This window comes from Dasypus novemcinctus, chromosome 22 (assembly GCF_030445035.2).
Source record: "Dasypus novemcinctus isolate mDasNov1 chromosome 22, mDasNov1.1.hap2, whole genome shotgun sequence".
In the NCBI taxonomy this organism is placed as follows: Eukaryota; Metazoa; Chordata; class Mammalia; order Cingulata; family Dasypodidae; genus Dasypus; species Dasypus novemcinctus.
In genome coordinates this window covers 4,817,714-4,827,996 of record NC_080694.1, presented here as the reverse complement: position 1 = coordinate 4,827,996, position 10,283 = coordinate 4,817,714, and the positions used below count along the sequence as shown (strand labels likewise).

At 46.2% G+C, this 10,283-nt stretch overlaps 1 protein-coding gene across 1 annotated transcript; it reads right to left on the bottom strand.

Annotated features, from left to right (window-relative positions):
* Positions 1-6,295: 6,295 nt before the first annotated feature.
* LOC111764342 (olfactory receptor 14K1-like) lies at positions 6,296-7,237 on the bottom strand. The gene has a single exon (XM_058285033.1). The coding sequence runs from the start codon at positions 7,235-7,237 to the stop codon at positions 6,296-6,298; it is 942 nt and encodes a 313-aa protein (XP_058141016.1).
* Positions 7,238-10,283: the final 3,046 nt, after the last annotated feature.

The window sequence follows — 10,283 nt, the reverse complement described above, 5'->3', positions numbered from 1 at the left end:
ATCCCTTGCCAAAGGGCCTTAATGCAGTGCTTAGCAGTCTCCCCAGGCAAGGGGACTGCATAGCACATGTGGGAGAAGGTGTCAATTATAACGTGCAAGAACTTAAGGCGTCCAAAGGACGGGACATGCGTGACATCCATCTGCCACCTGGAATTAGGCCTAAGGCCGCGGGGATTCACCCCCTGCGGTTGCAGAGGCCCCAGAGGCAGGAAGGGGGCACAGGTTTTGCATGTCCGCACTAGGTGCTTACAAGTCTCAATTGGCAACTCAGGCAAAAGGTGGTGGAGTGAGGCGGCAGAAAAGTGAAACCTCGAATGTAAGGACTTAGCCTGATTGATAGCATCTCCGACCGAATCAAGGGCAAGGGCAGAGACCGTCTGATCCGCGGTGTCGTTGCCTGCCGCTAGGGGGCCAGGCAACCCGGAGTGGCTCCGGATATGAGCAATATACCAGGGTGCCATGCGTTTTTCAAGAAGGGTCTTAAGGGCATCCAGTGCCTCATCAATAGGAGAGGAGGTCGGGAAGAATGTAGCTAATGCCAAGACCCTGCAGACTTGCAGAGAATAGAGGCTATCTGTAAAGATGTTAATGGGTTCACAGGGGAAGGCGCGAAGCGCTTCTACAATAGCCAAAAGCTCTCCCATCTGGACGGAGTGTAGGTTAAGATGTGTAAAGACTTTCGGCTCTGCGACTCCATCCAGGTACACAACCATGGAGTACTTAGTTCTAGACGCATCCGTGAAAATAGTGACGGACCTCGGAAAGGGGGAGGAAGACGGGAAGGGGAAAAAAGGACTTCGGAAGGGAAATTTGGACACGCCTTGGAGTAGGCGGTGACTAGGGAAATGGCAATTGAAATCGCCTGCAAATCCCTCACACAGCACCTGCATTTGCTCATTATCCCTAATGAGGGAGGTGGTTTCTTTCGCATTAAGCGGCCAAACAATTACGGCAGGCTGAGTTTCAAACGTATGGACGGACAGCTGCACTAAATCGGCTGCGAGAGCGATCCATAGTCTTACTGCGGGGCAAATCTTTTGCATCTTGCTTTTAGAAGGATGGAGCCAGAGGAGGGGCCCGTCCTGCCAAAGAACTCCAGTGGGCGTTCCCTTGGTGGGGAGGACCAACGCCTGGAGAGGCTGCTGGGGATCGAACCGCTGGAGGCAGCAGTTATTAAGGGCCTTATCTACAGCGGTAATGGCGGCTCGAGCTTCGGGTGTGATGGCTATCTTTGCGGACACGGCAGAGGGGGGTTTATGACTGGTTTGTAAGAGAGCAAATAATGGCTGGAGCTGTGCCGTGGTAACAGACAGAGCCGGACGGACCCAATTGATATTCCCACAGAGCTGCTGGAGCTCTGTGAGGGTGACTCGGTCTGGCACATTTAGTCGCACAGCCATTGGGGTTACATGCTGGGAGATATGGAACCCCAGGAAGGTTAAGGGGGGTTCAAATTTGACCTTGTCATTCTGGATTGTTAAGCCAATGGCGGACAGATTATGCCGAAGTTGAGAGAGGACATACTGCAGCTTCTCATGGGTCTCACATGCGACCAGGACATCATCCATATAGTGAATGAGGTAGCCCAGATCTCGCAAGGGGGCGACTGCCGCGTTCACATAGAGCTGGCAGATGGCCGGGCTATTGCGCATGCCTTGTGGAAGGACTTTCCACTGATACCTATCGGCTGCCCCTCGGTGGTTGGGGACAGGAACAGTAAAGGCAAAGCGCGGGCGGTCCTTTTGGTGAAGCGGAATGGAAAAAAAGCAGTCCTTAATATCTAGAGTAGCCACAAAAAAGTGTTTAGGAATGGCCACTGGGTGAGGGAGTCCCGGTTGGGGAGTTCCCATGGGGAGGATATGCTTATTAATCTCCCTCAAATCATGTAGGAGGCGGTATTTGCCAGTGGCCTTCTTTTTAATAATAAAAACGGGCGAATTGTAGGGACTTGTGGACGGTTCTATATGTCCAGCTTCAAGCTGCTCTCGAACCAACTCACGAAGAGCTTGGAGTTTGTGGGATGGCAAGGGCCACTGCTCCACCCAAATAGGCTCCTCTGTATCCCACCGCAGAGGAGTGGGTGTGGGAGGTGTTAATTGAGCAGTGGCGCAAAATATTGGGGGGGCTGAGTGGTTAACTGAACACCACACTCCTCCAGGACATCTCGCCCCCAAAGTATAGTATCAAGGGTGCTAAGGAAGAGGGGCCGGAATGTGCCCACACGTCCCTCACCGTCCTCCCAGGCAATAGGGTGACTGGCGCGAAGGGAGGTAGAGGAGCCAGTGGCCCCTTGGACGGAAGGGCCTTCTTGAACAGACCACTGGGCGGCAAAATGAGCAGGGAAACAAGAGACCTCTGCACCCGAGTCGAGGGTCCCAGAATACCAGCGGTGGTGAATCTTAAACCTCATGGTAGGCCTGGTGGACGTGATGGGGACTGTCCACATCAGGGCTTTGGAAGGTTGGGACGGGGAGCCTCTTTGGGGTGGGGCTGAGGCCTGCCCCTCCTGGAGTTTAAAGATGGCTGTTGCCGCTGCAGGGGAGGCTGCATACGGCAGTCGCGAGCCCAATGGTACCCCCGGCCGCAGCGGGGGCAGGGGGTAGAAGGGCCCCGTCGGGGTGGTGGGGGGGGGAGGAACAGGAGGGCCCGGCGGTGCAGAGACTGCCGGGCATTCACGGGCGAAATGTCCTGGCTCGCCACATCTAAAACAAGAGGAGTTAAGTGCCATGGCTGTCGTGACAGCCTTGGCGAAAGAAGCAGCCTGTTGGTCAAGGCCGTTACAGGCAATCACCCAATCGTCTATCGACTTTTCTCTCACGGGAGCGATCGCCTGTCGACAAATGGGGCTGGCCCCTTCAAGGATAATTTCACGGGCGAGGGCGCACTGAGCCTGTTCATCGTGGACCCTGCGCTCACATGCCCGGAGGACTCTGGAAACATAGGTAGAAAAGTCCTCATCCTTGGTCTGTGTGAGCTTAGTGAACTTGTCAGCACTACTGGCAGTGCAGGCGCGAAAGGCCCGTAGGGCTACCTCGCGAATCTGAAGCCAGAAGCCAGCCGGAGCACGGTAGTAGGCCGCAGCCTGGCTAAACTGACCGGTGCCGGTGAAGGCTTCTGGTGGGTGATTAACACCCCTTGCGACGTTGGCCGCAACCTGCTTTTCAGCCTCGGCATGAAAATGGGCGCGCCAATTTATAAACTGGCCAGGTGTGAGGATGGCACGGGCCAGTTGGAGCCAATCGAGGGGGATGCACAGAAGGGTGGACATCTCCTCTAACAGATGCTGAGCATAAGGGCTGCCTAACCCGTCCTCCTTAACGGCCTTGCGGAGCTGTTTAACACTTTCTGCATCATGTGGGTACCATGGAAAGGGGCGCTGAGGGGTGGGAGTTACATTAAGGGGAAATCAGGTGGTAGGAGGCGGCAGGGAGGTAGGCGGAGGTGCCCCGACGGGGGAGGAATACGGGTCCAAAAATAGGCTAGAGGGGGCCACGCATGCGGCAGCTTGCCACGGATCGGATGGAGGGGGCTGCCAGGGGGAGGCAGAGTCGGGGGGGGCCGCTGGCGCGGAGGGCACGAGAGGAGCCGTTGCCCATGCGGTGTTACAAAATGGCTGCGGGCCGTCCCCAGCAGTGCTACAAAATGGCGGGGAGGGAGCTTCCGGCCCACCCAGGCAGGAAGTCGTCGGGGGGAGGGAGGGGCTAAGGGACCTCCCCTTTACGAGCGAGGAAGAAGGCAGAAGTTCACCATCTTCACCGGCGCTCGGCACTGCTAGATTACATTGTTTAAGGGGACAATTTTTGAGCGCGTTATTAAGGCGCTCAACAAGCGACTCAGAGTCGGAATCGGAGTCGGTATCAGAATTCCAATTAGGGTCCCTGTTAAAGTCGCCGTCCTGACAATCACGGCAGCGGCGGTGGCTCGGCCGGGGGGAGTCGATGGTAGGGGCGCCTTGAAGGCAGGAGCGGATGGTAAAAAGCGCCGGTAATAAGCCAGGAGGGAATCTTTTACCTTCCTGCTTCACAGCAGAAGTGACCCTATCTATAAGGCGAGTATAGGTGTCTGGGTCCCAAAGCTGACACGTGGTTAGCCATGGATTAAAGGGGAGAAGAAGGTCCCAGTACACTTGAAGCTGTTTCAAAGAGATCTTACACCGGTGAGTGTCTAGGAGACCGGCAAGAGCCCGAACTTGTGGGGCTTGCTTAGCAGATAGGATGTTACCCATTGCTAATGGCCTTTTGGAGCCGATAAGAAAAGGGGCCCTTACCTTGAGAGCGCGGCGATGGGAGCCGAGGTGCGCGGTGAGACGAGGGGTCGGAGCCGGTGGGGCTCCGACGGTGGTCGCGGGCCAAGAGAAGGCCCCGACAAGGGGAGGGCGGGACGACGAGCAGTGGAGCAAGGCAAAGGGGAGCAAGCGTGAAGGGGAGGAGGCAGAGGTGAAGGCAGGGGTGGAGGTGCTCAGGCACGTGCTCCTGAGAGTTTTATTGGCGCCTCTTAATCATAGCGGGTCGGTATAAGCCCCCGACATGGAAGGAGAAAGCCATCCAGCGATTCTCCCAGATCGCCGTGGATCATATGAGGTCACCAAGGTTCAGGAGCAGCAATGCAGAGCGAAAAGATAGGGGTGAGAAGAGAGGAGAGCGTAGGGCTATGGTAGGGTTACTTCAGACGTGCAAGCGCGCGCTCCCGAGAAATCCAAGGCTCCTCTTAATCATAGCGGGTCGGTATAAGCCCCCGACATGGAAGGAGAAAGCCATCCAGCGATTCTCCCAGACCGCCGTGGATCGTATGAGGTAGCCAAGGCTCAGGTAGCAGCAATGTTGCACGAGAGAAGTCCCAAGGTGAGAAGAGAGGAGGGCGTAGGGCTGTGGTAGGATTACTTCAGACGTGCAAGCGCGTGCTCCCGAGAAATCCAAGGCTCCTCTTAATCATAGCGGGTCGGTATAAGCCCCCGACATGGAAGGAGAAAGCCATCCAGCGATTCTCCCAGACCGCCGTGGATCGTATGAGGTAGCCAAGGCTCAGGTAGCAGCAATGTTGCACGAGAGAAGCCCCACGGTGAGAAGGGAGGAGGGGGGGAGGGGCCGCCAGGTTATGGAGTGAGGCTGTGGTGGAGTTGCCTTGCCCCACGTTGGGCGCCAACTGCGGCGGCTTGCTCGGTCGGTAGAGGTGGGGTCTGGCTGCGGACGAGGGGTCGGTCCAGCTCTGGACGAGGGGTCGGTCCCGCTTGGGATGAGGGGTCGGTCCCACTTGGGACGAGGGGTCGGTCCGGCAGCAGACGAGGGATCGGTCTCACAAGGGGTTGCGCGGTTCGGCTGACGGGGTCGCCCGGCGAAGCCGGTGACGAAGGGGTCGCCCGGCGAAGCCGGCGATGAAGGGGTCGCCCGGAGAAGCCGGCGACGAAGGGGTCGCCCGGAGAAGCAGGCGACGAACTGGGGACAAGGGAGGCCAGGCCCTTGTCGGGGGCTCTCAGGACTGGAGGGCGCACGGCAGAAGAACTACCGCGGAGACAAGGTAAACACGCACTGGGTAGTACTGCAGGGACAGATGCTGGACAATGTATATCCTGCCATGGCCCACTGGGTGGACTGGGGGAGAGTGGAAACTACAAGGTAAACCATTATCCATGTGGTGCAGCAGTCTTCCAAAATGTATTCACGAAGAGCAACAAATGTCCCATGATTATGAAAGACGTTGTTGATTTGGGAGGAGTGGGGTGATGGGGGTGGGGGTTTTGTGGTGAACTCTTATATTTTTTTAATGTAACATTTAAAAAAATAGAGAAAAAAGAAAGAAAGATGTAATAGAACTATTTTATGACATCCCCAGTAACTGTGAGTTAATGTATAAAATCCATTCTCCAGTACTTAGCTTTCAAATAAAGGAAGCTTATAATATAAAGTGTACACAGTTTTTAAAATGTAAAATTAAAATTCTTACCAAATAGTGAAAATTAGAAATTATGAAGAATGTTAAATCAATATGGCTTGATGGATACACAATACAGAATATGAAAACATTTATTAAACAAAGAGAATGTGAGGAAAGATGAAAATTTTAGAAGAATGAGAATCTCATAAAATGTCATATATATGGAACTTCAGAACAAGATTCATTTTTTAAAAAATTAACAGGAAAACCTTATTTTTCCTACAAAAATAAAAAAGCAAAGTAAAGGAATATAGGTGAAGACATAGAAACGTATCTATGGCATATCGATCTCTAAATAGACATAACTTGAGACAATTACTTATGGGAAGAAAATATAAAGGAAATCTTACTTCAACTTTAGTCATTATTCCATTTCTCCACTACTTCTAACATTCCATAGTACTTTACTTAAAGCTGATTTAATGTCTTTGTTCTTCAAACAGTAAATAACAGGGTTTAATGTCGGGGGTGCCACAGAATAGAGCACAGACCCCAACATGTCCAGAGAAGAAGGTTCATCTGATGCTGGTTTTAAATAAGCAACAGCACCAGCTACAAGGAATGCACTCACAACAAAGAGGTGAGGCATGCAGGTAGAAAATGCTTTTGATTTGCTCTCTCTGGAAGGAATCTTTAAAACAGCGGAGAAAATATATACATAGGAGACAGCAATGCAAACTAAACATGAAAATGCATAACAGACACCAATGGCAACACTGATGTTAATGGTGGCATGTTCTTCAGAACAAGTGAGCTTTAGTAGGGCAGGGACATCACAGAAGAACTGATTTATCTTATTGGGGCCACAGAAATTCAGAGAGAATGTGCCCGCTGAGTACAAGATTCCAAAGACCCCACCATTGAGCCAAGATACAGCAATCATCTGGACACAGACCCCTTTGGTCATGACAATCTCATAGTACAGAGGGCAGCAGATGGCAACATAACGGTCATAGGACATTGCAGTGAGAATGCCAACCTCAGTCCCTGACAAAAGTAGTACCAAGAAGAGCTGCAACACACAGCCCAGGAAAGAGATGGAGTCAGTGAAGGCGATGGAGTTGTAGATGGATTTGGGGACTGTAGTAGAAATGAGACATAGATCTAGGAATGACAAGTGCCTAAGGAAAAAGTACATTGGTATGTGGAGGTGTTGATCAAGAATTGTAAGGATGATAATGAGAAAATTCTCCAACAATGCCCCTAAATAGATCAGGAGAAACAGCACAGCTAGTAGCTGCGATAGCATCTGATTCTCAGTAAATCTTGCAAGTAAGAAATCCATCACTACTGTGTGATTCGTCATGGTTAAAGTTATGTCACCTATGGAGTAAAGTAAAAGTTATATTAATGAATCTATTTGCTTCATTTTTATGCATGTATTCTCTAAACAAAATAGTAATATCAGAGGAAATTAGCTTCTTTAATCTAAGTGGAACTCAGTGTCTTATATATATGGCTCTAATAATTCACTGACAACAGATAATGTGGGACTCTCCCCCCTCATCCCTGTAACCTTCCCTGTCTGAATTCCCATTTTCTCAGCCTTTTAAGAATTTCTTGACCCAGAGTCAAATACTGTTATATTATTGATTCTTCTCTACCAAGTATCATTTGCAATCGATACCGTGGTGCCACAGTTTCTTTTGAAAGCTTAATGGAGTAGAAATCCGTAACCATTCTCCTTACTTAGACTCTACTTATAGAAAACATCTCATTCAGTTTAATTTTACTGGCTTAATTATTTTAGCACTCTTGGACATAACCCAGTGTTTCTACAACTGAAACAAGAGCAGAAATTATTCATTCTCCATTTGAAAGAGTTAGATTTTGAAGATTCCTATTTGTGCTTACTTCAGTGCTCTTCTTGTACTCCTGGAGCAATAGAAGTATTTATCCTATAGATCATTTATGCGATTTCTGTGGTTTCCAATAAAATTATTTCTCAACTATTGACAGGTTTCAATTTATTGGGCTCTTAGACTGTAATTTCATTAAGTAGAAACAAAAATATACACATATCATCTGACCAATGTAAATTTCTACTCACATTCTGGACATGACCATAAAACCAATACCTATGTTAATATTTAAATGTTGTACCTACTGATTAGAAAACAAATATAATTCCAAATATTTTAATGTAACTTTAATATAGTGAATCAATTTGGAGTATGTTAAATTTATAAAACCAAAAAAGCAAAGATTAGTTTCTATTTTTATCTTATAAAAAATGGCTTGAAGCCACCTAAATCTAAAGCAATTAGTGTATTCATGGGAAAATAAATTGTCCTATTTTAGTGAGAAATATATTTATGCAGAAATCAAATAACTTATGATATTTAAAATGCAATATGAAAGTTTACTTTAGATAAGGAAAACTCCTTCCCATAAAAAAATAAGACTGGATTTTTTAATACTCTATTTTCATAATTTATTTTCAAGGATATTAGATTAATAGCAGAAAATTGAATAGATGTAAGGGAGAAGAGCATCTCATGTAAAAAGTAGTCCTTTTAGGAATGAGATTTATAATTAAAAGCAGAAAAGAGAGAGTTTCAATTAAAGGGGATGAGAAATTACATCATGTGCTTTAGCAATTGACATGAAGTGACTTAAGAAATAATTTTAACTGGGGGTATTAGATTAGCACTGGTGAATTATAAGGAAGAAAGTTGAATAGAGTAGCAGGATGACAAGCTCAGTCAAAAGAAGTTATGGAACAACTAAAAACATTAAATACTCTCTTTACAAATGCTGGAATCCAAACCATAGGGTAAATACAGACATCATTATTATTTAAGCAGTGGTCAATACAATTATTTTTCTTGAGCATTAATCACACAATTTCATAAGTCCAAAGTTACAGGAAGAAATAAAGAATGGTACAGGAAAGTGAAAAGGAGATTAAGGGGAAAAGGAGAAGAGGGGACTAGAAAAAAGGAAAGAAGATAAGGAATAAGCTAATAGGAGCAGAAAATTAACAGCACAGTATTTGGGGGAAACAGAGAAGTGTAGGAACAAAGTACTTTGGAGGGAAGAGAAGACTTGATCGACAAAAGGACAAATTTTCCTCTGTAACACGAACCAAAGAAATAAGTGATCTACTGAATGTAAGCATAGAATTTCAATAGGCTTTTATTTTGTCTTGTCTTCAACCATATGCTGAGAGGATTAACCAGAATGGACATTTTCAAGAATAAACACTCTTACCCTTAACCTTCATAGAACCCCTAAATTATAGCACAGTTGATTTTCTAAGGAATAAAATTACAAAATGTTCCAGATTTCAAACAAACAAATGGAAGTTTCTAATTACCTAGCAAATATTGTGTGCCTTTTGAAAAAAAGGACATCCCTGGCAGTATCTTTATAAAAATGAGGGAGAAATAAATACCTTGTTGCTAGATCAGTCACCTGGAGCTTGAAACACAGCCTTCAGTTCTTTCACTTGCTGGGGAGTAAATAAAAAAAAAAAAAGGAAAAATATCTATACTCTGTAAGAGTTGATTCCAAAGTAACAAAATATCCACCATGTTTTCTATTCTTTCATCTCATGTACTGTATGGTCAGCTAGGATAAATCAGTTGAGGGAGTGTCCTCTTGTGCTCCTCCTCACCCCCAAATATTTGAGATTTTTCTCTCTTCAGACTTATTTTTGATTTGGATTCAATCTTATATAATATATATTTATGTATGTACATAAAGATATTTTAACTATATATACAAATATATTGGAACATATATTTCCAAATATATTTAAAAATATATTTATGTGTCTTAAAATAATATGATCACATTAGTACAAACTCTGTGATTTGCTGCACAGATTACAGTTAAGTGAAAAGTCTTTGTGGATGGATTGATTGAAGGATTAATATACTTATCCAGAGCAACTTCACAGAATTTCAAAATATATATACAATAGTGTCCCTATTAGCTTCCAGATCTCCTGAAATGTTTACAGTGCATGCAACCATCCTAAAATCAAGGGGTGCCTAAAAAGGCTATAAACTTTGAATGGGATATAGTTTATACATTTTTCCAATATCTCAATATGGAAAATAGCTATATAAGATAAAAACAAATCATATCACTTTGAGAAGAAAAATAATACTAAAGGATGGAGAAATGAAAGAGAGAAAGAAAAAGTGAAGAGGAAGTTATTGAGAGAGAAAACCAGAGAAAAAGAAGGTTGGTTACAAGAAGTCTTCACCGTTCTTGAGAATTTCACCAATATCAAGCAGGGTAAATAGGAAGAACATTTATAGATCAGACTGATTATAGAATGCTTTCTTAAATACTACTAATATTCAAGTTAATTTCATGGAAGGAAGTAAAAAGTTAAATGT